This window comes from Mya arenaria, chromosome 15 (assembly GCF_026914265.1).
Source record: "Mya arenaria isolate MELC-2E11 chromosome 15, ASM2691426v1".
NCBI classification, from domain to species: domain Eukaryota; kingdom Metazoa; phylum Mollusca; class Bivalvia; order Myida; family Myidae; genus Mya; species Mya arenaria.
The window spans coordinates 21,720,818-21,748,729 of NC_069136.1; the positions used below are offsets into that span (position 1 = coordinate 21,720,818).

The 27,912-nt window shown below is 34.1% G+C and overlaps 2 protein-coding genes across 5 annotated transcripts in view; one reads left to right on the top strand and one right to left on the bottom strand.

Annotated features, from left to right (window-relative positions):
• Positions 1 to 13,310, bottom strand: part of LOC128219767 (sodium leak channel NALCN-like) — a 53,892-nt gene extending 40,582 nt beyond the window's left edge. For 2 of the 4 annotated variants that reach the window (XM_052927737.1, XM_052927734.1), the window contains exons 1-11: positions 13,271 to 13,310; positions 12,150 to 12,414; positions 7,126 to 7,305; positions 6,175 to 6,258; positions 5,465 to 5,604; positions 4,752 to 4,883; positions 3,918 to 4,063; positions 3,328 to 3,470; positions 2,848 to 2,952; positions 1,015 to 1,236; positions 280 to 447 (exon numbers count right to left, since the gene is read on the bottom strand). In XM_052927737.1, coding sequence (XP_052783697.1) covers positions 280 to 447; positions 1,015 to 1,236; positions 2,848 to 2,952; positions 3,328 to 3,470; positions 3,918 to 4,063; positions 4,752 to 4,883; positions 5,465 to 5,604; positions 6,175 to 6,258; positions 7,126 to 7,305; positions 12,150 to 12,260 — 1,431 coding nt within the window. In that variant the 5' untranslated portion in view covers positions 12,261 to 12,414; positions 13,271 to 13,310. Of the gene's footprint in view, positions 1 to 279; positions 448 to 1,014; positions 1,237 to 2,847; positions 2,953 to 3,327; positions 3,471 to 3,917; positions 4,064 to 4,751; positions 4,884 to 5,464; positions 5,605 to 6,174; positions 6,259 to 7,125; positions 7,306 to 12,149; positions 12,415 to 13,115; positions 13,208 to 13,249 lie in introns of those variants that run through there. The other 2 variants (XM_052927735.1, XM_052927736.1) reach the window with 2 other exon arrangements.
• A 2,564-nt stretch (positions 13,311 to 15,874) lies between these two features.
• On the top strand, positions 15,875 to 27,751 carry LOC128219828 (uncharacterized). Its single transcript, XM_052927894.1, has 8 exons — positions 15,875 to 16,007; positions 16,765 to 16,808; positions 17,217 to 17,370; positions 18,416 to 18,607; positions 19,305 to 19,348; positions 20,458 to 20,611; positions 21,063 to 21,251; positions 21,687 to 27,751. The coding sequence occupies exons 1-8, from the start codon at positions 15,947 to 15,949 to the stop codon at positions 21,905 to 21,907; spliced, it is 1,059 nt and encodes a 352-aa protein (XP_052783854.1). The 5' UTR covers positions 15,875 to 15,946; the 3' UTR covers positions 21,908 to 27,751.
• The last annotated feature ends 161 nt before the right edge of the window (positions 27,752 to 27,912 follow it).

Sequence of the window (27,912 nt, forward strand, 5' to 3'; positions counted from 1 at the left end):
TTGGATAGAAACTCTTAACCTTCCTAGCCATTTTTCGACTGGTGAAATAATTCCATTGTTTTAATAGAAAGCATCTTTGAAAAGCAAGCTTTTGCTTAAGTAAGTAGAGTTCTGCTATGGTCTTACTGAAAACGTCTGTCTACATCTCTTGCCTTTAGCTTCATACAGTGAAACCCCTCATTCTGGTACCTATTAACTAGTTTCAAAAGAATAACAACAGTTCGAAGAAAATCTTTAAAAGGGTAAGCATAAGGCCTTTGACCTCTTTTGAAACAATACCTGGAAGTATGTGAGTTCTGTGCGATACCAGCCTGGAATAATATGCAGTGATGTGCCAATAACGAGACACAACTCAAACTTGTGGAGGGAGCGGCGCCAGTAGCCCCGTAGTCCCAGACACCAGATCTTAAACACGGCCTCCAGGTCAAATAGTAGGGTGAAAAACACCTGAAAGTAGAATGAACATGGTCCAAAACAACTTAAACATCGGGCCCAATTTCCTGGAAATTCATAAGTGTTACTGACATAACTCTCTTGTTTAAGTAGTTTATTTTATTTATCTTAGATATTATTTCCTTTAACAACCTCAAAACTCTTTAAAAAGAGAATATTACACTATTTATACCAAAGCAAAGGTAGTGTGCTGAGCCTGATCCTGTTATAAGTGACTTAAGATGCTTTGAGAAATTAGGGCCGGCTTATTCATTCTTACATTAAAGTGAGTCAATAGGAAATAAAAGTCCTCATAAATGAAATAAAAAAAGCACACACCAAACAAATGAACAAATCAAGCCATGATTATTTTCACATACTAAAAATTGCTTGTTAACAAGATCACAATATATTTCACTGAGTTTGAAAAAAGCAAAATATCATTTTCATTGCAAAGAAAATATCTTTATAAACCTCTGGAAAGCATAAAATAAAATTATTTTATTTAAGATAAATAACTAAACATTTGAAAAAGTTATGTTCTAGGACCAATTTAATACCTATAACTATTATTTTCAGTACCTCAATGTAGTAAAAAAGGTCCATGGTATTATTTGGATCTTTTGTCTCATGATCAAAGCTGAGTGAGGCTTCCGCTATGGCCGAGGCCAGCACCATGAGGAGTATGATGGCGTGGAAGGCAGATGAGCGCAGAATCTGCTGAAAGATGGGTGGGGCCAGACCCTGGGGCTTGTTTTCATCCTGAATCACCATACGCCAGGTGCTGCCCTCCTGTTGTATCACCTAGAACATATATAGAAAGATATATGGATCACTGAAAGATGGGTGGGGCCAGACCCTGGGGCTTGTTTTCATCCTGAATCACCATACGCCAGGTGCTGCCCTCCTGTTGTATCACCTAGAACATACATAGAAAGATATATGGACCACTGAAAGATGGGTGGGGCCAAACCCTGGGGCTTGTTTTCATCCTGAATCACCATACACCAGGTGCTGCCTTCCTGTTGGATCACCTAGAACATACACATATATGAACCATCGACTGCCAGACCCTAGAGCTTGTTTTAGGGACGGGGTTGTGGGAGGTTGGAAGTGTTCAAGTAAAACATGGGGCATAACTTGCCAATAATTGAAGCCAGGGTTATGGGCCTTGCATATACCTATACTGTGTACCAAGTTTCAATTAAACATCTTGAAGTGTTTTTTCATCATGGCTGAAGTCTATAACAACCACTATAACCTTACACATAATGACATTATGCTACCATACTTGATATCATTCAGAATCATACACCCGTAAGATCTAGTGGTATAGTTGTCTGCCTCTCATCCATGCATTTGTGGATTAATAATATCTGTCATGTGTTCCCGTTCCGGATAGAAAAATCCGACCCTAGGGCACCTGCGTTGCCAGGTAACGAGGCTTGCCGAGTTACCGGCTACGCAGCGTACACACATGAACGGACACACATGATAGATATTTTTTCTAGCATACATAAATTACATTTTTTTTATGGAGAAAATACATAAAAAAGCGCATTTTTGTATGAATCACCAAAAAGCGTGCACGATGATGTTTACTGACGTCATGACGCGCAGTAATTTGTATTCACTGCATACGTCAAGAAGTTCCTTCAGTATCACGTCTTTTAAGGGTTATTTTGTTTTGTTTTTTTAAAGTATAGTTTTGTAAAGTTAATGGAACTCTTAATGGTCTATTTAAATCTCATAATTATGATTACATAAAGTGTTTTATAAAAGTAATTGAAATTATTACGTCACAGCGCGTGACTCATCTGGCATGGGGGGATGCCAGATGGAGTTTTCCAGCACGGCTGTATTCACCGGAAATGCCTATCCGGTGTGCTAGAAAAGACAGTCATGTTCTCTTTGTCTCAAACAAAAACACATCAGTACTGATTTCTACCAAGGAAATAGACTCCAAGGTAATGCATAAAAGCAAAGTAATAGCAGTCTGTGTTTACTATATTTGAATGAACATATGTTAAAGATGCACTCTTACTCCCAAAAAAGACGTACCACAATAAATAAGATTATTTTTAGTTACTGAAAAGGATGAATAAATATCGAAAACAATGGTGCGGATGAAGGATACCATGTTTAATATCACATTAAAAACAGTAAAAAACACAGTATATCTACCTTATGAGATGATAGTGGATCACTGTAAATCTTTTAGAACCCACCAGTCATTTAATATTTTTGCGTTTTCAGGTATTAAATACACGGCTACAATTGTGTTATCATTATTAATACTTTCAATAAATGTATTATTTAGTAACAAGTTGAATAGAGGTAAATCACTCAAAACTTATGTTTGATATAGATGTGTATTTATTGATTTGAACAAAAGTGTCACTTTTAGTCCCTCACCTGTGAAGAGTCTGAGTCAGTGTCTGTACCACGGGATCCCCACATCTGCTGGAACTGTACACGGATCTCAGCAAACGACTCAATAATCACAGCTATGAAGATGTTCTGGAATACACAATAAATATTTGCAATGGGAGATACTGTATTCAAGAATTGTCCATAAAGTTAAAAGATTGTTTGTGTTTAAAATAATAAAGGTACCAATATGATATACACAAAATTACACACGATTAGTTAAAGGTTAAAGCATATTAACACTGTTATTTTTCACTGGTCATAGATATAATTTATTACTTCATACTATCTAAAATACTTCAATTTCATCAATTGAATGTAATATAAAGACTTTGATGTTGAAAACACTTTTATTTAAACTTTACATTGAAAATTTTAATTTTAGGAAATGGACTTTAGTTCAGAATGACTCAAGATATTATGACTACCAGACCTGTTCAAGCAACAGATATATAGTAACAGTACCTTTACAAGCCAGGCAAGCAAGAATATGAGTGAGATGAAGTAGACAATGGCCACTCCAGACTCGAGACTGTCCATGGCTCGGTACATGAGAAACACCCAGCCTTCCTGTGAGGCCGCCTCATATACTGTGAAGAAACTTGTCGCTGTGGAAAGAATAAGTGTTATATTGAAGTTGAAATAATGTAGACTATGGCCAGTCTGGATTCCAGACTGTCAATGGCACGGTACATGAGAAATACCCAGCCTTCCTGCCTCATATACTGTGAAAAAAACATGTGGCTGTGGAGAGAATAAGTGTTGAAACAGATGAAAACTTGTAGACAATGGCCACTTTACCTCTAATACAGGGCCTAATAAGTTACCATGAAGAAAATGGTTGCCATGTAGGGAAAATAAGTGTCTCCAAGCTATATTATGACAAACGTTTTGTTAAAATCATCGGCATATCACATAAAAATGCATGTACATAAAAAAAAATCGAAGGAAACAAATCATGTTGATTTAGTCACCATTGTATAAACTAGGTGCTTTTACCAAAATAGTTTAATTACTTAAGCACTAAAGACACTACTTTCACAAAATACACTCACGTAGCTCATCAAAGCCATTAAAGCCCCTGTTGTTTTTAGGGATGTCAATGGACATGCACTTCATGGGTGCAGGACAGTGGTAGCCGGGCTGGTCATTCGGCGAGCAGTAGGTGTCTGGTATGGCAAGGTCATACACAGTGATCTCCCTGCAATATAACCATGTTGAAAGGAAAGAATGTAGCACCCCTGCTATACGCACACAACACAAAATCAATCATTTAAATCATTATACAGAATGTGCCTATTAATCTTTTACCACAAAATCATTTTTGTGAAAAATCGTGCAAATAAGTGTATAAATGAGCTTAAAAAATAGAGTTATGGTTCTTGTCCACTGCACTTCCACCCTCCGTGTTATATCATTGTATGAAGTTTCAATAAAATCCATTAATAAGTTATTGTCAAGAGAAAAGTTTGACAACAAAAAACACCACTTAGGGCAATAACTCTGTAATTTGTTAAAAAAGAATATTAATTCTTAAACATTGCCCTTCCTCTAATTGTGCTTTACAATTGTATGAAGTTTCATTAGATTCCATCAGGTAGTTTTAAATTTAAGACAAGAGAAATAACAAAGGGCAATAACTCTGTAATGAGTTAAAATAGAGTTTAGGTTTTTGTTCACTGCACTTCCTCTCATTATGTCGTGTCATTTTACGAAGTTTAATTAAGTTACATCCACTGGCTCTTAAGTTATGCTCCAGACAAGGAAAATTGCATAGATCCAATGACTGACCAACTAACCAACCAAATGCCCACAGGGTGACTCCAATATATCCCCTTTAAACTTTGTTTCTTGGGGGTATAATTAAGTACTTCTTCTGGCCAACTCACGATGTGTTAGTGACATTGTCTCGGACACAGTGGAACTTGAGCTCCCCAAAGAACTGCACGCCGAGGATACCGTATAGAGACATGAAGAAGAGGAAGAAGATCGTCACATTGTAGATCTGCTGGTATGAACGCCTACAAGTGAAAGGTATAAAATTATCAATCCATACATGTTAATGCATCTATTGCAGCTGTAATATATGCTGATTCATCTCACTTGAATGAGGTCCTCGCATAAGATTATGTTGGATGCAGACCACATAATAAATCGGACGAAATATTGGCAATGCAACCTTATACACCCTGCCAAGACAGCCTAGTTTCATATATCAAATTGTCACAAACAAGACCGTTGCAGAGAAAATGCCAACACTCATGTATCGATTTTAAGTCAAAACGGGGTAAAACTAAACTCAACTAGAACTAGAGTTATGGGCCTTGCTGTATGTGTGGATATTTTCTCTTGAAACATTGGTAATTAAAGTATCGTAGACATTTTCTTCTTCTTATTCCCAAGTTCAGAGTTGGCAAAACCAAGGCTATGGCAATACCTTAATTTTTTTTTTTTTGAAAAAGCTGACCAGCTTATTATAAAAAAAACAATCTTGCAAATGCACAAAATACGGCTAACATCAGTATTTCAGAGGACAGTTATTGTATGATGATGATGGGATTTTCCCATTCAAGAAACCTGGAAAGGCTAAAGGCTGACTTACTTGAAGATGGAGTTGATTCTATTTTTAGGCAATGAGAACTTCAGGAAGACCCTGAACACTCTGATCAGTATCAGTGGACGCATGCAGCGCAATATGGACCAGTACGAGTAGGACTGGACCACTCGCGTCAGCTCAAACACCTGCGGAAGAAAAGAGATATATATATTACTTTATTATTTGTACATGTTTATTCATAAAAACCTACATTGATCCAAAATGGCACATTAGCCTGCAAGGCAAACACTAAAAATGTTAAAAAATGCTTTAAAAAGCCTTCTGTTCCAATATTTTCAAATACTAATTTCTGATATTCAGACACATTAAACTGTGTTTCACTACAAATTTGTCTTAAAGACACCCTAAGTCCCTGTAAGCATTTTAAGTGAAGCAGTGTCTTTAAAGCTTAGACTTTTTTTGAACAACATGCAAGAAAAGAAAAATCAGCTTTAAAAACTGAATGTTCACAGCTCATGTGTGAATATAAGAATTAATAAGCACTCATCAAATTCAGACTTACAGACCAAGAAGTGAGTCTGAATTCTTACAACAGTGCTTGGATTTATAAAAAAAAAAAGTCCTGCTATATAAAATCCAAAATATGGGCAAGCCTTGTAAGCATTTAGCGAGTGCAGGAGTTGCTGGAATTTTGACCACCGAATAACTTCAAAAAGCGAAAAGAAATATATGTCCAAATTCAGGTAAACCTATACCTGCAAGATTACTGAAGCCCAAAGGCAGATGACCATGAAACAATCAAACTGACACCAGCGGTCTTTCAGATATGGCACATCACCCTGGAAGGTAAAACCACATAATTGTTGGGGTTTTTTCATCAAGAATTTAATATTCATTATTATAACTATAATTTGATTTCACTTTATTTTTCTAAAGCATAACCTGATTAATTTTTTTTATTAAATCTGATTAATAAATTGCATATTTTTGCATTTTCTAACTACAGCTTGACACAAAAAGCTCATTTCACCAACAATCCTAGAATTGATTTATCACACAGGAGAGATATTCAGCATTTCTATAGCATTGTTATGAACCTCTCTGAGGCATGAAATTACTACTCCTACAGTTCTTGGGGAAATGACCCCCCCCCCTTCACCCCCTGACCTTATTCCCCCCTTCACCCCCATGACCTTCTTATTTCCTTGTACTATAAGTCTAAGCTTACAAGGGGTCCATTCAATTAACAATCCTAGGAGCAGATTTCGTACCTATTAGAGATTTTTAACACCAGTAGAGTAACTATTTGTAGCTAGGATAGATTTAAACAGTAGTACAAAGGGCCATTTAATCAAGAAACCCAAAAGCCATTTTGTACCTAAAAGAGATTAAAATCATTTTTAAAGTTATTTATCATACTGCATTGTAAAATATCTTTTACAGCTTCAAAGTCACTCCTACAATTTTTGATGAAACAGCCCGAAGATTGTATGAAATTAAAATTTAATCTATGAGTGTTTTACATATACTAATGTTCTTCTCAAGTTATATGTATAATAATAATATATATATCAGAATACCTTTTATGGTCTTAAAGCATTACAGCAATAAATAATTGGCCATTCAATTTAGAAAAACAGCAACAGAAAAATTATAGCATGCCATGGTTTCTCTCCTTCAAAGAAATGCATGTATCCTAAACAAACCTTTAAAATGCCTCTTATGTGTATCTTGGCAATCATCTCGGCCGTGAAGAGGAAGGTGACCACAAGGTCAAGGACGAAGGTCAGGTACTCAAGGGCTGGCACATACTGGAAGGTGGCCGGAGTGTTCATACTCACAGACATCACACTGACCAGTGCACATCCTCGCAACAACCAGCGCACCTAAATAAAATATTAGAATAAACATACATAGACATGCATAACCTCAATCATTCCCATATCTATATCCTTTCGAATACCGCTACCGTACATCGACGCGCTACCGTAGCCGCCTCATGCAGACCAATTTTTCAAGGGTGCTGGTTACCGCTACTGTTTTACTGTAGGAATACTGTAGACGACTGAAACGTACCGAAAAAGTAGGTACGTCCAGTTCCACAGCCGCAAAATGCACATTTTCCACAAATTTGTGGTACGTTTTTCATTAAAATAAGAAGGATTGTGAATTTTAAAAACAGCATTAATACGCTATGGTACTTTGTCTTAGAAACAGTTACTACACTACGGAATTTCTTTCAAATATAATAACCATGCAAAAATAAGCAACGGTATTTCTTTAAAAATCGTCATTCAACATTATTCGCCTCTGGCATTTGTAAATTTGCTTTAATAAAACCGCATTCTTATGCTTTTCCTCTTGTATCAGAAGTACGCTGTGGTATCACTGTTAATTTTAAGAAATGAGCAAAACTGCGCAGTGGTATTACTGTGATATTTGTTTTACTGACTGTGTGTTAACTTCGATAAGGTAGACATTTCATGTTTGAATTAAACTAAATCAGTCACTTAAGTGCACTTTGGTAGCGTTCTTGAATCTAGAAGTATGCAAAACTACGCAGCGGTATTTCCTGTATAAACATAATACGTAATCAACATAACACAACCCATTTCAAAGGCGACGTTGCCTTTGAAGGTCATTTAACGCTAGTTACGCTTCCTTTTAAAACTGTTGACATATATGCTATAACTTTCTTATAAATCCAACCGGACATCTATTACGTGATCGCTTTAAAGTTATCATGGAAACCATAGTGACTGCAAATATATCAACAGAACATCCATTACAAAATAGCTGTCACAGTTGCCATGAAAACCACTGCAATAGACAATAAACCAACCGGACAAATATCACAAGGTCGCATCAAGGTTGGAACCACAGTGACCCCTGTTATGAATGTTGTATGGGAAAGGAGCATTACTTAATACAACATGCACCAATACATTTCTGTCGATAAAACAATGATCAAAGGTCACGGTCACCATTCAAGAATCATTGGTGCTCCGTGTGTCATGGGGTATCTCAGGAATTACCAGGCGTACTTAAGTCGAAAGATAGAAGTAGGGTTGACTCAAACAGTTGTAGAGAACTGAAGAGAAAACATCACAAGATGATCATGTTGTATTTGCCGACAAGTTTAAAACATCAGTTCCTCTGGCGTTTGGAAAAAATCTATACTTTCGTGTCACGCATTAAACACCGGAAGGACATATTGGTCAATCGCAAAATCAGTCCACGAAAAGAGATGGCAAAGTTAGGATGCTCAGCAGAGGGGAACACATGGCATGAAATATTGCGGACCGGAAGCTTTTGTCCACTGCATGGGAATAATCAAAACATGTGTGCAACCCGATGACATGTTTCAATCCTATAATAAATAGCCGACAGAACAAGGTTTTGGCGGAAGAAGTAAATACAAAAGGAAAGTGGGAAAAACATGCATCAAAGTTATTTTATAATTAAAAAAGAACATGGGTGTTGTAGACAGTGAACATTTACAGTGTACCAACACAAAGTGCTTATTTGTGGACCTAATGTGTGTGGTTTGCCGTGGACATCTCGCTTGTGATTCATCATGTATAAAGCTTCAACCCTCCGGCTACCTATAAGCTGTTTGAAAGAATGGTAATACTTTTTTTACAGTATATTACAAACATGCTGTAGAATGTTAAATAGTAACCATAATCAGGTTTAATAACATATTGATCGTTGCATGTACCACCAAAATGAAACATGAACAACATCTTTTAAAATCAATCAGCTGTTTAGTGTTTTATGTTTCTGTTTTTAGGTTGCAGAACAACTTATCGGCGGGAATAGCACACGTATAAGGAAATCCAAACAAACAAGCGACATATTTTAACTTGACCTCTTTGGCAATGAGTATAATTCTAATATTTATAAAATAAAACTCAAATGAAATGTTATTTTATTTAAGGGAATGTTTTATTTCGTATCGTGGCATTACCTCTAGGAAAGGCCGAATGGAGGTCAAGTCCAACAAGACTATGGCTCCAGAAACACAGAGGAACGGAAAACAACAACTCATGTATCCTAAACATTTTCAATAATATATGTTTTTTATATAATTGCAGTTTGAAATGACCCTTAAATCGAAACAATGAATGGCCTCTGGAGTTCATGAAAATGCATACATTAAATTATTTCTACTGTTTAATGGCACATCTTGAATTTCAGAGTCTAGTACAAGAAAGCGCCGTTTAGATCAATCATGTATTAAAATAAATTTTTGTTCCTGAAGGGACGAATAATGTTTGTTTTAATGTTTTTTATAGAATTAAACATTTCATGCTTAAAATGAGGACATATTTTTCGAAATTACACATATACAGTGCAATTGTCGCTAACAACGTGTCTTTATAACAAATATTCATCAATATGTGATTTCTTTTTACAGACCGATGATATTGCATTGCACCAGAAACTCCACTAGACTCTGTTGCCGTTTCGTTAATCGCATGCTGTGATTATACTGGTGTTGTTTCCCGTGACAAATCTTGTGATATTTTTAGCAATATAATAGTTACAGCCAAATTCTTTGATTTATGTTTTGGTCTATGTTTTTCTATTATATAATTATGTACATATGTTCTTTGTTGATTGGAGAAAAAGTATTATCATTATTGATTTTCGTCGTGTTTAATTTTATCCCTATGTATTCCTCAAGTTCCTATGATGTATATAATTGATCTATACATTTTATAACCTTGATGTATGAATGAATTGTGAATCCGTATTTGGATTTTAGTCCTATAAATATACATTTATATAGGAAATGAATGAACATGTGTGTAAACAATTATGATGGAGAATTATTATTTTAATTCCGTTCTGATTTATTTGATGAAAAACATATTGTTTTGTAATCGCTCTATGCATGTATAAATACTAAAATAAACAAAAATATGTATAATATAATGAATACTACAGGGACAAGCCCATTAGTTGAACAGTAAAAAATAGGCCCTGTTAAGGTGTACACGTCAAGGACCCAAACAACAATGAACTAGAGACACAAACATTGTTACACCACTTCTTAAATCATAATTTTCACTTTTTGTTTTATTACTGAATTTTACATAGAATGACACGTGCCTGGAAAACTGTGATAATGTGATGTGTGCATTAAAATTTAGCACGGCTAAAATAGCGTATTTATACATACATGGTTTAGCCAAACATGGCATTCCAGAGAGTGTTTATGTGGATTTTTTTCAATTTACTCCGATTCAAGCACACACATGCATAATATGATTGAAATAATAAAAACATTTCGCAACGTTGCCTTACAAACATCTTTTTAAGCATTATACTTTTGAAATATTTTGGAAAACCTTTTTCTACTACTGTAGTACAAAATTGCTGTTTGAGAAATATCAAATAATAGCCGTAGTGTATTTATGAGGAAAACAACAGACATAAATATCGAGTTACTACAAAAGTTAAAACTGCCATAGTGTATCTATGCATGCACACGTGGTATAATTCCAAGATTGATCATAACATTAAACGTCTCCGGCAATTTTGAAATACATATACCTGAAATGTTTGTACTAGAACTACCAGAGTGTATTAATGCATAATATTATCCTTTATGTACTTAACAAATTGTTCAAAGAAGTAATTCCTATCTACAAAACTCGCCTATAGTAGTTTTATAAACATTAAAAAGTAGCCAATACCGAAGATGAAAAATACCACAACCTACATACCACAGGATTACCATTGCGCTGTTTTGCATGTGCGTTTACCTACTGATGATTGTCTTCAATCAAATTACTACAACACACGTCTGCGGTTATTCCTACATTTGTTCAAAATTCATCATATCCGTAGTGTAGTTATGAGAGTTTTGTATTTTTCCGAAGTCAACCAGAGCGTAGTTATGCCGAAATGTCATATATATTAATAAGTGAATATTTTAATTGCCGTTACATAATAAAACCAATAAAATGCATTTTATTGTATTAATGTGTCTATGAAAGGGTTTAAGTAAAAGGAAAAATGTACATTTTCACTAGAACATTACCTAATTAGGGATAATGTATATGTCACTAATTCGTGAAATGCAAACTTGATTTATAAAGGTGTTATGTTATATAATTTTATGTACTATATAATGTTTGTAATTAATTTCTTTAATTGTGTTATAAATTTATACTGTTTCGAAATTTATAAACATTTTACCTAATTGCTAACGCATTTTCATCGGGAGATTTAAGTCTCTGCTTTTAGCAAAACATGTACAAGATTATAAAAATAAGCGGTATTCCCACGCTGTACGATAGCGGTAATCAGAAGCCGAAAATTTGAGTACGGTTTACACTGCTGTGGTAGTTCGCCGGTGTATGATAGAGGTAATGGGGACACCCGAATTTTGGGTCTGCATTAGGCGGCTATGGTAGCGGAAAGGATATACAAAAATAATTTACTGCTGTGTTGTTGTAGTTTTTGGTTCAGTATGGAATAAGTTAAAAACACTCTTTGGTTAATTAAAATGTCATTCTTTGAAATAACCTCATTTTTATATTCTTTTATTCACTGTTATTAACTTCGTAATTACAATGTCAATTTACAAATGTTGTAACAGATAAATTTAAAATTTAGGGTAAAATATTAAAAATGTAAATCAAATTATATATGCATGCTTTTTGAAAAGAAATACATTCAACATAAAGAAAACAAGCAAACATTTAAATAACCTTACCCAGTCTTTATTCACCCAGTCGATATCAGCATTATCATTTAAGTTCTCATCTGGACCGTAGTCAGACAAAGGCAGGTTCTCTCGGAAGCTTGTTTTTCGATTGACCAGCATTGTGATTTTTTTTCAGCACAATATTATTGTGCTGAAAACAATGTAGTTACTATGGTTTTAATTGGCTTGTTGAGTTTCCATCATTCAATATTGTTCGTCATTTCAATTATTCTCATCTCCCATACAGCTTCATTGTTTAAAACATGTTAGTTCGCTGAAAAAACAACAACAAATAATTATATTTATGACATGGATGTAAGGCAATTGAAATCAATCAGTCATCTCCGGCCTCAATAGACCTTGTAAATAGGCTTCCAGATATAAAAAAATGTGATATGGCTGCAAGGGATTAATTAACTCAATTATCATTACACTGAGTAGACCCTTTCAATATTTTTTTATCCCTTTCTATAATGTTAACAATGTACTAAAATAAATTATTTTGAATCTGGTTTTAATTACTCTTTGGAGAAACTTGAAATTATTGGTATGCGTGATAAGTTTTTGTGAAATCACTTTTTTGTCACCGAGTTAGGTATTAAATGACTTTAATAAATCAGTTCAGTCAAATTCCTATGTGACTCTTATCATTTTACAAAGTTCCATGCAAAAGATTGCAATACAGTTTCCTTGTTAACTGTTGGTAATAAATATGATGATATTAATGAGTTTTATTTCAACCCTTCGCCCTTTTCAAGGTATTTGTAAATTTTGTTAGGGATTAAATCATAAAATTGTCCTCAATGCTGACTATAATGCTTGTCACCTATGTCTAAATATGATTCTGGCGTACTGTTGCAGCCCTCCTTAGATATGTGAATGAGTATGTCTTAATACAGCTTTTTTTCTGAAGTCGTTATCTGTCATAAATATCATAAATCTAATCTACTCATCTAGTAAAAACATGGTACAAACTCTCTTTAAATAACACTAAGTGTTTAATCCGTGGTGCAAATTGAAAACCATGCATATAGGCAAAGACTATTTTGCTATAATACTATTTTTTACAAATTTGACAAATGCTTTAATGGGAACAACAAAGTTTTTACTATCAATTAGCCGATCATTACATTTTAGGGACCCGGATGTTGGCTGCTGATGCTGAATTTGGAGTTAAGTCAAAACGTCTGCACGAGAAACGTTATAGCATACAAGGCCAAATAAAAATAATGTTTAGGTTCTCAGGCATCGTCGTATTCGTTTTAAGTCCCCAGTTTAATTTATAATATATATGTGTGTTAATGACAGGTAGGAGAAAGTAAGAGGGAGATATATAAAGGTAGGGTAGAGATATAAGAAGGAAGATAAACAGCTGATGGGAATTGAAATATATATACTGAGGTGGGGTTAAAGAAAGGAGAAGGGAGATATATAGGGTGGTGAGGAGATTCATGGAGGTAAAAATGTGGAGAAAGGGATAAAAAGAAGGTGCAAAAGGAAATGCAGGGAAGGGGAGAGGGAAGGGAAATGAGAGAGTGTGCACCGCGTTTGTAACAAATTGTAGGGTGAAGAGAAAGGAAAGATTAGGAGGTAAGGGGTAGGAGACAGTTTTAAAGAGAGAGAGAGAGAGAGAGAGAGAGAGAGAGAGAGAGAGAGAGAGAGAGAGAGAGAGAGAGAGAGAGAGAGAGGGATAGGAGACAGAGATAAGTGTATAGAGACAAAGGGGAATTGAAAGGTATGTCAAAGATAAGCAGAGGGGGAGGTGAAGCAAGCGAGAGATTCAGTTCTGGTCAATTGGATAACGTTCGTATGATGCGCGACCACAAACGCTTATACTATGATGGCTCTGTAAGCCAACAGGAAAGACAGACAAGAATACAGATGTCGTACCATGCACGACCACACGTACGAGCGGTGGCTCTGTCTAGAGCCGGGCACGATAACCAGTACCGCTAGTATCCGTACAAATTCAGGATTTCAACTCTGAGAGATTGTTTAACCAACAGAAAAAATGTCTTTTTAAATAGCCGATCTAAATCATTTTCCGTGTTTTACTATTATTTTTTTCTGTTTTCCGGTTTGTACGTCAGTATATATTACCAAAACATTTTATAAATAACTATATTTTTACCATAACAATATGATTTCTGTAGTGTGTATGGCCATTTCAATAAAAGGTGTGAATGAAAAGGTTTGAAACGATAGCGGTTGTTTATTTTCAGGTAAACATTTGAAACATTAAAAGCGCTTGATGCTTTTCATAAAACATTCAGAAATGGATATTCAAATATAACCCAGGAAGAACTATGACGCATTATTTTTTTCTTCTTCCTGAATATTAAACTGAAGTTCCCATGCCATGAGTCGCTTTGAATAAAACTCATGGGTACTTTAGGTTAATTAAATATATTTCTTTCTTTTATGAAGTGTAAACCGAACATTTCAATTACGCTTACGATGCAAACAAAACTGGATAATTAAAAATATGTAAAAAGGCTTGTCATGATTCAATCAATGTTATATTTAACTTGTCGCGTAATGGTGTTGTTTTCTTTCAATTTGAAATACAATCACTTATCAGTATACCCTGTTTCGATGAAACTTATTTATTTTACAACGATTTGAAACAAGTTATTACAACATCGTAGTATTCACTCTCATTGGCACGATATGTTGTAGAAGAGTATGGTCTTTTGTTATGGGGGAAACCGGACTACCCGGAAGTAACTCACTTTTCCGACTTGCATTGAAAACACAAACCAAACTCACATGTACCCCGTTTCTGGTGCCCAGAACAACAAATATTGCATTGGCGCCCATTTGTGTTGTTCTGGCGTGTTTATAATCCACAAGATGTTAAAAAATAATTAATTTTACCTCCATGATCAATGAATCGTCATCACGGTAAGTGTGATAATGTCGGTCCGCACCCATTTGCCGCATTGTGACTTGAACCAACCGCATCCACTTGAAGTATGAAAGAGAAATTAGAAGTGAATAGTGGAAAAGTTACCCTCATTATTGAATGAGGTAAAAAAAGGCGGATTTATATAACTAAGACCAAAAATAATTTGTGTAAAACGATGAATTGCATCTTAAAGAAAACATAGACATAGAGGCAGCCACGGTTATATTGGTGCCGGCTCGGTGTGCGTCACATTGTTTCGGTTGCAATAAACCACTCTTCGGGGATGCTCCGCAGAACCCTGACTTAGTATAAACTGTTTGTCTTCCTTTCCGTTGCCATGGTAACGATGTATAGATCTCATAATCTCCGCCCGGTCAACTCAGTTTTTTCCGGGCCAAATAACAAATTCTACTCCCAAGTTTGATAGAGAAACCAACTAGTGTTATGGTGGTCGTGGGTTCGAGCCCAACATAAGGTACACATATCCTCCCAGGTTTTCTTTAGAGCGAAATTTATTGAGCTGAATTAATATTTAGCTATGTATATTCAGTTGCATGGAACGTTGTTAGTCACAGTATCTAACCAGTTAATTTATTGTTCTTGCCAGTGTCTGCAAAGTAATCCTAAGGCTTTATAAAATGTGTTGGATTATAGTTTTCATCTTTCATTTGAATAAGTAAGTATTTTCTTTTAGAAAATATTGTGAATGCAGATATATCTAGTAGGTCATTGCGTTGGTGAATGTTTGGTGCATTACATCTTTGACCAAACTTGTAAAGGACGTTATAAATGAATTAATTTCATCAATCATTTCAAGCGTCCACTAACCAAGATCAAAACTGTCAAAAAAATATTTGATAAAAATCAGGAAGTAGTATACCTCTTTAAGCTTTATATCATGGATCAGAACAAAATTTGCATTGCATTTGTATTATTTATTTGCAGATTTTTAAATGCAGGTAATTTATTGTCAATTTTGATAGCATATAGAATTAAACTGCATCGACAAATTATACTTTCTAAATAGAAAGCTGCTTGACATTTCTGCATATTATTATAATATAAATTCTCTTGCTATATATAATATGGACACCATTGATATATCAATTACATTTTTGTAATATGCAATATGCCATATTGCATATTACAAAAATGAAATTGATATATCAATGGTGTCCATATTATATAATATAGCAAGAGACTGTTTACATTTTTTACAGACTTGTGGTACCCATACCCATGTAGTTAACTCAGTAAAGAATGTGAGCAGGGTTTTTTCAGGGAAAACATTGAAAATAAAAATTAATTCTTTTATAAGGCATCAACTGATGTTAGTCAGTACCCTTGTTTTATGAGCCAATATAATAAGATTTACATAATTGTTGTCTACAAATTAATGTAAAAAAAATGTATTGTAAAAAAAAAATTGAAATGTAAAACAATATCTCTTAATGAATTCTGTATAATATTTTATTGGGATCGTCTTTTGTTATTTTTGTAATGTTTATTATGTTATATGATAATATGCAAACATCAATAAAATATTTGGGATTCATTATACATTTGCAAAAGTATCTTGGCATGGTTGCAATAGTATCTTGGCATGGAAATGTTTGCCCACAATTATTGTATTTATGTTGATAACTGTTCCAAAATTTCACTATGGTCCTTTGCCCAAAATTTCTTGAAATATTATCAAACCCTTCATGTTTGCAGAAACTGTCACTGATTCTCCAACCACCAAGCCAGAGTATATTCAGGTAAAAACAATTTTAAGACTCAAAAGAACATATTTACTTAGAAGCTTATTAAAACTATTGTTATATTTTTGCTTGTAGTCGTTTAAATATACTGCCTGTATTTATTTTTTAGAATTGAGAATATTGTGATAAGTTTCTTTAATATATTTTTCAAGTTCATGTTCTTTAAATGTAAATTCTAATGGTTACATTTAATCTATTGTGTTTATATATTACCATGTTTATTCCGATTGTGATTAAACCTGAACAAACATCAATCTAATCAATTAAGACAAATAATTTATTGTTTTTACAAGCTTGTATAACAAAGTGCAAAGAGTGTGATAAATATAATGTTGTAATAACTTGTTTCACAATTATTTTAAAATAATTATGTTAAAACTAACTTTGCGTTAATTTTGTTCACAGATATTTGAAAAGCATCAACACTGGTATGGGTACTACAAGTACAACAACGCTAATTACTACTGTGAACTGTCTGTTCACTCGGAACACTACAAAAAACCTGGTGGTCTCCTTGCAACTTTCAACGACAAAAGCGGTACTACAGTAGAGTTTGAAGGTAACTCATACTTCAGTCACTAAGCATGGTTTTAACAATGTCTCATTTCTAGCTCGACTATTTGAAGAATAAGGAGAGCTATCCTAGTCACCTGGGCATCGGCGTCGGCGTAACCACTTATGTTAAAGTTTACGTAACACCTCAATTTTTTTTATAAGTTTATATTTTAATAAGTCCATTGACATTTGGCTTTGAAACTTTGCACACTTGTTCACCATTATTCCCCAACCTGTACACAGGAGAAGGTATCTCTATCAAGCATTTTGACAAAATTATGCCCCTTTTTTTACTTAAAATTTATGTCAAATTTTGCGTACCACCTCAAATATTTTAAAAGTCCATTGACATATGCGTTTGAAACTTCGCACGCTTGTTCACCATCATGCCCCCAACCTTTACACAGGAGGAGGTCACTGTATCAAGCATTTTGACAAAATTATGCCCCTTTTTCTACTTATAATTTACGTAAAAGTTTGCGTACCACCTCAAATATTTTCCAATTCAATTCATGTAAATATCTCAGCACATCATGCATTGCATTGAAATTTAATCTAACAGTGATCCATGCATGTTTCCCAAAACTTTTCGATCCATACACTGAAAAGTGGCGGAATAGTCCAGCGCGCTGTCTCTGTGACAGCTCTTGTTAAGGTTGTCTGTTATTCGAATAAAAAAGTTACTGTCACAGACGTGGTGTCATGATGGCATTCAAAAGTTTGCCCCCCAAAAGAAAAGCAAGATATTCAATTGAAACTTTGTACAAATATTCCTAGTGAAAATATGCCAATGTAAAGTAAGGCCCATAACCGGAGTTTTAGAAATTGTTGAGTTTTGCCCATAGTTGATCTGAAAAATTACACAACAGATAATTGTTGATATTTGCTAGGCCGCACTCATGTTTTGTTTGGAATGTCTTTACCTGACTCATGATTTGCAGAATATGTTCTGAAGAATCACAATGAAGCAGAATTGAAAACAATATTGTTTGGTGGAGATTTAGTAGAATTCTTAGAAATTTTCTAGTTGTAAATATTCCTTTTGGCAGGTGAAGCAGTGGGCAATGCAGGACTTGATGTTAAGTTTACAGTACACACAGTGTTTAACTCTGGTCAAGCAAACTTCCCTCGTAATTTCACTTTCACCGCCATATTATACGTGAAGGAGGAGAAATGGAACTTGCATGGAACAGTAGATGAGCCTTTAGATGGGCCATTCGGAGATATAGATCTTCAGCAGAGTAAGAAACATAAAGTTAAGAATGTGAGCAGGTTTTTTTTTCAAGGAAAACGTTGAAAATAAAAATTTATTATTTTATAAGGCAGCAAATAATGTCAGTCAGTACCCTCGTTTTATGAGCCAATATAATAGGTTTACATAATTGTTGTCTACAGTGAAGAAATGCTTTGTATAAAAAAAAATATATATAAATTTTTAAATAAAAACGCAAACAAAAATTTAACCTTGAATATTTTTTAATATTTTTTTTTTGGTTTGGGATTCAAGGTTAAAAAATGTAGCATTACAGGAAGAACAAAATTTACAAATGATAAAATAAGTTTAAGCCAAAGAGTTAAGCTGTTTTAATACTATATAAGAAGGGGAATGTTCAATGTCAACCAGTATTTCAACCATTTTTTGACAAATGTATTGTAAAAAAATTAATTGAAATTTAAAACAATATCCCTTGATGAATTCCATATTATATTTTATTGGGATCATCTTTTGTTAAGTTTATAATATTATATGATAATACGCAAACATCAGTGAAATATTTGGGATTCATTATAATATATTTGCAAAAGTATCTTGGCATGGAAATTTTTGCCCACAATTATTGTATTAATGTTGATAATTGCTCCAAAATTTCACAATGGTCCTTTGCCCAAAATAGCAGGAAATTCCCGGAAATATTATCAAACCCTTTTTGTTTGCAGAAACTGGTGCTGATTCTCCAACCACCAAGCCGGAGTATATTCAGGTAACACAATGTTAAGACTGAAAAATTAATTTTTACGTAGAAGCTTATTAAAACTTATTCTATTGTTATATTTTCGCTTGTAGTCGTTTAAATATACTGCCTGTATTTATTTTGTACGATTCACTGAGAATATTGTGATAAGTTTCTTAAATATATTAATTCAGTTAATTATTAATTTTCGTGTTATGAAATTGCTACAGTTTTTCACAATTCGTTTCCTACTAAACTACTATTCATGAGCACCACAACCTATTCATTGGCACCACAACGTTCAGAAAATCGAGCGTAGTGCAGCAAGTATAACAAATAAAGATCTAAAATTTGTAACGTTGCAACCTTTTGTCAATAAAAAAGCCACACACATGTAAAGAAAATGCTTAAACCTAAGGTATGTGAACAATTCTCACGAAAATCCAGATTTTTACGTTGTCAACACTAATGTCTAGCAAGTTATGCATGTTCTAGACGATCAGATATTATATTTTATTCAGAACTTTTACCTTTAGAACAACTCATGGCCATTCCTATGTGGAACTTCATTCTCCAATTTTTTAAATTTACTCGTATAAACCTCTAAAAATGAAAAATAAGAAATCATACTCACTGTTTATATCCATATTCCACTCATTGGCACTACAACGGAAGACGCGTTGGAGCATTTTCAACACATAACAAAATGTTATGGTTCAATGGTTAATTGGTGTGTTTGTTCTGATTGTGATTAAACCTGAACAAACATCAATCAAATCAAATAAGACAATTAATTTATTGTTTTTACAAATAGTTTTGATCTAAATTGTTAAACCTTATGATTAAATCTTTCATGCATTAATGTATCATAAAAGGTTGTGTTTTTAAAATTTCTTAATTTTGCTTCTGATTTGAGCTGTTCATTAGTTTTTTTCAAAGATACTAATAGTTTAGTGATTTTGGGTTTGGGTTATCTTTCTGAGTTTCCTCCAGGTTCTCCGGTTCCACCCACAACACAAGACCACACTCAAGCAAAACATCGTGCCAATGAGAGTGATAAATATAATGTTGTAATAACTTGTTTCACAATTATTATAAAATAGTTACGTTAAAACTAACTGCATTCATTTTGTTCACAGATATTTGAAAAGCATCAACACTGGTATGGCTACTACAAGTACAACAACACTGATTACTACTGTGGACTGTTTGTTCACTCGGAACACTACAAAAAACCTGGTGGTCTCCTTGCAACTTTCAACGACAAAAGCGGTACTACAGTAGAGTTTGAAGGTAACTCATACTTCAGTCACTAAGCATGGTTTTAACAATGCCTCATTTTTAAGGTTGTCTATTATTCGAATAAGAAAGTTACCTTCACAGACTTGGTGTCATGTTGGCATTAAAACATTTGCCCCCCAAAAAAACAAGCAAGATTGGAAGTTTGTACAAATGTTCCTAGTGAAAATACGCCAATGTAAAGTAAGGCTCATAACTCGAGTTTTAGAAATTGTTGTCGCAACTTGAGATTTGTCCATAGTTTATCTGAGAAATTACACGACAGATAATTGTTGGCATTTGCTCAGCCGCACTCATGTTTTGTTTGTCTTTACCTGCCTCAAGATTTGCAGAATATGTTCTGTCGGAAGAATTACATTGAAGCAGAATTGAAAAAAATATTGTTTGGTTGATATTTAGTAGAATTTTAAGAAATTTTTGTAGGTGTAAATATTCCTTTTGGCAGGTGAAGCAGTGGGTTTCGCAGGACTTGAGGCTAAGTTTACAGTACACACAGTGTTTAACTCTGGTCAGGCAAACTTCCCTCGTGATTTCACTTTCACCGCCACACTATACAAGAAGGAGGAGAAATGGAACTTGCATGGAACAGTAGATGTGCCTTTAAATGGTCCGTACGGAGATATAGATCTTCAGAGTAAGAAACATTGCTAAAAGTCTGTGTAATGATATGTGTATTTGCATTTGATTTAATGATAAGGCCTAATAAAAAATACGCCTGGTTCCGAAATGACCCTACCTACAAAATCTGCAATTTTTCTAGAAAGATTTGAGATAGCTGTTACAACTATACTTGTTTTATGCAAAAATTTGAGCACATTATAAAATATTTCACCTTTTGAAGTTAACAACAACGCCTTTAACAATCTGAACCCTTGGCTTATGGTCTAGCTTATTTTAAGAATATATCCATATATGAGTAGAAAATAAGTTTTCTGCTGTTAGTTTTGGCAAATGTTTTGTAATTGTTTGAATTAAACTTCATAATTACACATGTTCATTGGAGAGGGTGATTCTTTGACTTACCTTGTATAAAAACATTTTGATAATCACCTTTTTTTCTTCTTCATAGCTGATGCTGAGCTGGGTTCGCCATCGGAATCAACTTCAAGTCCAAATCTTTTCCTTATTCTTGGCATTCCGATCATCCTAACTGTTATCGGCATATTTCTGCTCGGGGGACTTCTGCACTGGGCTGTGCGCAAAGGATACATCAGATATGTGCCAAAGACCTATGATAACTTTAATAACCCCGTTGAGTACAGTGAAAACTCACAACAAGTCCAGATATAGGAACAGGTTTAAAGCGGCACTCTCACAGTTGAACCGTTTTGACAACTTTTTATATTTTTTTTTGTCTTGGAATGAGCCAATTTTTATGTAAATGTCTGAGAACCTGTGATATAAGACTGCTGTCAAAAGATCAAATCCAAGATTTTCGCATTTATGTTTGAAAATTGATGTTTTCTGCCTAAAATATCATATTTCTTAAAGCGTTAATTACCCTTTTAGCCATAAAACTTTTGTTTTCGAACATAAATATGAAAAAACTGCAATCTGATCTTTTGTCAGCAGTCTTATATCACTAGTTTCAAGATATTTATGCATTCCAAGACAAAAGTAAAAAAAAGTTATCAAAACAGTAAATCTGTGAGAGTACAGCTTTAAGGTTTTGGATGGAATGATGATGATGCCATGTTTGGTTAAAGAATTTATTTAAAAAATCTCAAGACTTCAATTATTTGGAAAGCAGCTATACAATCAAAATGAAATTGTTATTTAACAATTATGAATAGTTTAGTGTGTACATGATTCTGGCTAATGCGGTGGTCAGGGATAATTATAGCTTCTCTCTAAAGCTTCCTGGGTTTGATTCCCAACCTGGGCCGATGTGTGTTTGGTTGTTAATCACCACGCCAAACAAGCGGGATTCCATCAGGTACTCCGGTTACTCCCACAATGCAAAACCACAGTGTTCAATATAATGTTGCCATACATTGTTTCACAAGAAGTTTAACCTAAAAAGGTGTTTCTTGTGATAGCTCAAAAATAATTGATTACAAATCATTATGTTGTACACTGTAGATGAAATTAACATATCAGCTTTTGTAACAAGCCTTTGATTGTATTCACTTAACATCTTCAGTCTGAGTTTGAGACTCTGGAGCAGTGATTACGAACAGTTGTTAAGTCTGAATTCAGACTCAAGACTCAATATGGCAAAACTTCAGTTCATTGTGATTTTCCTTCCTTCAAAGCATTGATGGTGAAATTTACTGAAATATATCACTTTGTGAATGTTTTACTATTATTTACATACATTTTTGTAAAAGAAATGGAATAAATATGATTTTTATGCCCCCGAAGGTGGGCATATTAAAATCGCACCGTCCGTCTGTCCGTCCGTCCGTCCGGCTCTGTAACTTTCCCTTGTATGGACAGATTTTAAAATAACTTGCCACATGTGTTCCACATACCAAGACGACGTGTCGCGTGCAAGACTGGTGTCCCTACCTCAAAGGTCAAGGTCACACTTAGTGTATATTCACAATGGAGTGCTGCATATAAGGACATAGAGTATAGGTTGTCTTGTCCGGGCTGTAACTTTCTCTTGTATGGACAGATTTTAAAATCACTTGCCACATGTGTTCCACATACCAAGACGACGTGTCGCGTGCAAGACTGGTGTCCCTACCTCAAAGGTCAAGGTCACACTTAGTGTTTATTCACAATGGAGTGCTGCATATAAGGACATAGAGTATCGGTTGTCGTGTCCGGGGTGTTACTTTCCCTTGTATGGACAGATTTTAAAATCACTTGCTACATGTGTTCCACATACCAAGACGACGTGTCGTGTGCAAGACCCATGTCCCTGCCTCAAAGGTCAATGTCACACTTATTGTTTATTCACAATGGAGTGCTGCATATAAGGACATAGAGTATAGGTTGTCGTGTCCGGGGTGTTACTTTCCCTTGTACGGACAGATTTTAAAATCACTTGCTACATGTGTTCCACATACCAAGACGACGTGTTGTGTGCAAGACCCATGTCCCTACCTCTAAGGTGAAAGATACACTAAGTGTTTATTCACAAGGGAATTCTGAATATAAGGACATAACAGTGTAGGTTGTCAAGTATGGGTGGTATTTTTTTATGTTCAGAGGCAATTTAAAATAACTTGCCATATATGTATTTGACACGTAAAGGCAAGATCAACTTTTCATTTACTGACCTTGTTCATAGGTCAATGTCACATTCGGGGGCATTCGTCACATACTGTGACAGCTCTTGTTTGTTCCTTTATTAAAATGCTTTTCTGAGTCTAGACTTGGACTTGAGACTGTTCGCATGGCCCCTGAAAACTGAATTCTTAGGTTTTTCAAAATATCTAAAATATAACTAATTTTGACAAAGGATGTGTGTCTGATTGTAGAACCGATAATTTGTAAGGAATACATAACTTTTGACCATCTTTGCTCCTGTAATATCATTTTATAAATGCAATTTAAATTTTGCCTTTCTAAGCAATGAGTCCCAAACTCAGACTCAGGATGTTAGTTTATCACTAGGTTATTTCTTGTGTTTTCTTTTAAAGAGGCATTGAAAGTTGATTGTGATAAAGTAGAGGCTGTGTAGGATGTTAAGTTTTTGTGAGGGTATCATTCCTGGATATATTTAAAATCAATTAGGTTGTGTAGGCTGTTAAAGATTTTGTCAGGGTATCATTTCCTGAGTAGATTTAAAATCAATTAGGTGGTGTAGGCTGTTAAAGTTATGTGGGGGGTATCATTTCCTGGATAGATTTAAAATCAATCAGGTTGTGTAGGCTGTAAAAGTTATGTGGGGGTATCATTTCCTGGATGGATTTAAAATCAATAACGTTGTGTAGGCTGTTAAAGTTTTTGTCTGGGTATCATTTCCTGGGTAGATTTAAAATCAATTAGGTTGTGAAGGCTGTTCAAGTTTTGTGAGGGTATCATTTCATTGATAGATTTAAAATCAATTAGGTTGTGTAAACTGTTAAAGTTTTGTCAGGGTATCATTTCCTGGGTAGATTTAAAATCAATTAGGTTGTGTAGGCTGGTAAAGTTTGTGAGGGTATCATTTCCTTGATAGATTTACAATCATTAAGGTTGTAAATGAAATGTTTAATTTAATGTGGATTCTGAGCATTAGATAATGGTATTAAGATTTACATCCTTAGCACCACAGTTTATCATAACCTATATTATGGGCAAATCAGCTGTAAAAATCTTGTACTCATGAATAATAAATGAGGTGAAATCCAGCCGCTTGATTGGTCGCATGGGACACACCTCATGCGTTGCGGTAATGGCCAAGTTACAGGTGTACGTGTAATCTCGGTTCGAAATAATCTAATGAGATCACAGCTTACAAATCGTTTTAGGGAGGATATTGTTAAATTAGCCGATAGCTCTTAACAAAAGAGATTCTTTCCTTTTTGTTATCGGTTATTTCATTGGTCTGAAAATGCTTATGAATATTCAAGATTTACAAGGTTTCCCTAGCCAATTTGCCGAGGTTATGGGCATATAGGTTATGATACACTGGGGTGCCGAGGAGCTAAAATTTACAAAATTGGCCAAACCCAAAGCTGTATGGAATCAAAGCAAAAGTAAATGAGTGTACATTCCATTATGTTCGTGATAAACTCAAGATTTAAAAAAAAATAATGTCCAATTGGTTTTTGTTGACTTCTGATCGAAACAAGAATATGGGAACAATACTAATGCCCTTAATTACTTCTTATATTATTATTATAAATTTTCAAATGTTTACTTCTGACCTGCAAATGCTTATTTAAGCAATTGGGAACACAACTAATGCCTTTTATTACTTTTTATATGTTTGAAAATGTAACTTATTTGTAAACATATCAACTATTTTTTATTGAGAAATATATGCAATTAAATCCGTTTGTGAAATAGTAATGTTTAAAAATTGAATATGGTTTAAAGGTTGTTAAAAGTTTAACAAATATTGGGTTAAAAGTTCAGCAAATGTTGGGTTAATTTTTTAGCAAATGGAGGGTTAAAAGTTCAGCAAAATAATGTTGGGTTATTTTTTTAGCAAATGGAGGGTTAAAAGTTCAGCAAAATAATGTTGGGTTAATTTTTTAGCAAATGGAGGGTTAAAAGTTCAGCAAAATAATGTTGGGTTAATTTTTTAGCAAATGGAGGGTTAAAAGCTCAGCAAAATAATGTTGGGTTAATTTTTTAGCAAATGGAGGGTTAAAAGTTCAGCAAAATAATGTTGGGTTATTTTTTTAGCAAATGGAGGGTTAAAAGTTCAGCAAAATAATGTTGGGTTAATTTTTTAGCAAATGGAGGGTTAAAAGTTCAGCAAAATAATGTTGGGTTAATTTTTAGCAAATGGAGGGTTAAAAGTTCAGCAAAATAATGTTGGGTTAATTTTTAGCAAATGGAGGGTAAAAAGTTCTGACAGCAAATGTTGGGTTAAAAGTTTAGCCAATGGCGTGTTAAAAGTTAAGCAAATGATGGGTTAAAAGTTACGCAAATGATGGGTTAAACAGTTACGCAAATAATGGGTTAAAAGTTACGCAAATGATGGGTTAAACAGTTACGCAAATAATGGGTTAAAAGTTCAGCAAATGTTGGGTTAATTTTTTAGCAAATGGAGGGTTAAAAGTTCAGTAAAATAATGTTGGGTTATTTTTTTAGCAAATGGAGGGTTAAAAGCTCAGCAAAATAATGTTGGGTTAATTTTTTAGCAAATGGAGGGTTAAAAGTTCAGCAAAATAATGTTGGGTTAATTTTTTAGCAAATGGAGGGTTAAAAGCTCAGCAAAATAATGTTGGGTTAATTTTTTAGCAAATGGAGGGTTAAAAGTTCAGCAAAATAATGTTGGGTTAATTTTTTAGCAAATGGAGGGTTAAAAGTTCAGCAAAATAATGTTGGGTTAATTTTTTAGCAAATGGAGGGTTAAAAGCTCAGCAAAATAATGTTGGGTTAATTATTTAGCAAATGGAGGGTTAAAAGTTCAGCAAAATAATGTTGGGTTAATTTTTTAGCAAATGGAGGGTTAAAAGTTCAGCAAAATAATGTTGGGTTAATTTTTTAGCAAATGGAGGGTTAAAAGTTCAGCAAAATAATGTTGGGTTAATTTTTAGCAAATGGAGGGTTAAAAGTTCAGCAAAATAATGTTGGGTTAATTTTTAGCAAATGGAGGGTAAAAAGTTCTGACAGCAAATGTTGGGTTAAAAGTTTAGCCAATGGCGTGTTAAAAGTTAAGCAAATGATGGGTTAAAAGTTACGCAAATGATGGGTTAAACAGTTACGCAAATAATGGGTTAAAAGTTACGCAAATGATGGGTTAAACAGTTACGCAAATAATGGGTTAAAAGTTCAGCAAATGTTGGGTTAATTTTTTAGCAAATGGAGGGTTAAAAGTTCAGTAAAATAATGTTGGGTTATTTTTTTAGCAAATGGAGGGTTAAAAGCTCAGCAAAATAATGTTGGGTTAATTTTTTAGCAAATGGAGGGTTAAAAGTTCAGCAAAATAATGTTGGGTTAATTTTTTAGCAAATGGAGGGTTAAAAGCTCAGCAAAATAATGTTGGGTTAATTTTTTAGCAAATGGAGGGTTAAAAGTTCAGCAAAATAATGTTGGGTTAATTTTTTAGCAAATGGAGGGTTAAAAGTTCAGCAAAATAATGTTGGGTTAATTTTTTAGCAAATGGAGGGTTAAAAGTTCAGCAAAATAATGTTGGGTTAATTTTTAGCAAATGGAGGGTTAAAAGTTCAGCAAAATAATGTTGGGTTAATTTTTAGCAAATGGAGGGTAAAAAGTTCTGACAGCAAATGTTGGGTTAAAAGTTTAGCCAATGGCGTGTTAAAAGTTAAGCAAATGATGGGTTAAAAGTTACGCAAATGATGGGTTAAACAGTTACGCAAATAATGGGTTAAAAGTTACGCAAATGATGGGTTAAACAGTTACGCAAATAATGGGTTAAAAAAATTGGTCAAATGAAGGGTTAAAAAGTTGATCAAATGATGGGTTAAATGGACAGCAAATGATGGATTAGAGTTGAGCAAATGATGTTACATCTGTAAAGCTAGTCATGTTTTCCTTAGTATTTTATTGTGATCTGAACTTTTACTGTACATTGTTTTCATATACATGTAATTGTTTGTTTGTATATATGTTATTTATTGTTGTTTTAACATTTTTTTATGTAGTCTATTGTTGTGGTACTAGGTTTTTTGTTTGCAAATAAACTCAGCATTTCAAGGTTTTCAAGCATTGAAGATTTTGTA

Coding starts and splice junctions, on each gene's coding strand:
- LOC128219828 (XM_052927894.1), top strand. CDS start 15,947: ATGGATCAGAACAAAATTTGCATTGCATTTGTATTATTTATTTGCAGA. Junction 19,349..20,457: donor CCAAGCCGGAGTATATTCAG/GTAACACAATGT, acceptor TTTTGTTCACAG/ATATTTGAAAAGCATCAACA. Junction 20,612..21,062: donor TACTACAGTAGAGTTTGAAG/GTAACTCATACT, acceptor TCCTTTTGGCAG/GTGAAGCAGTGGGTTTCGCA.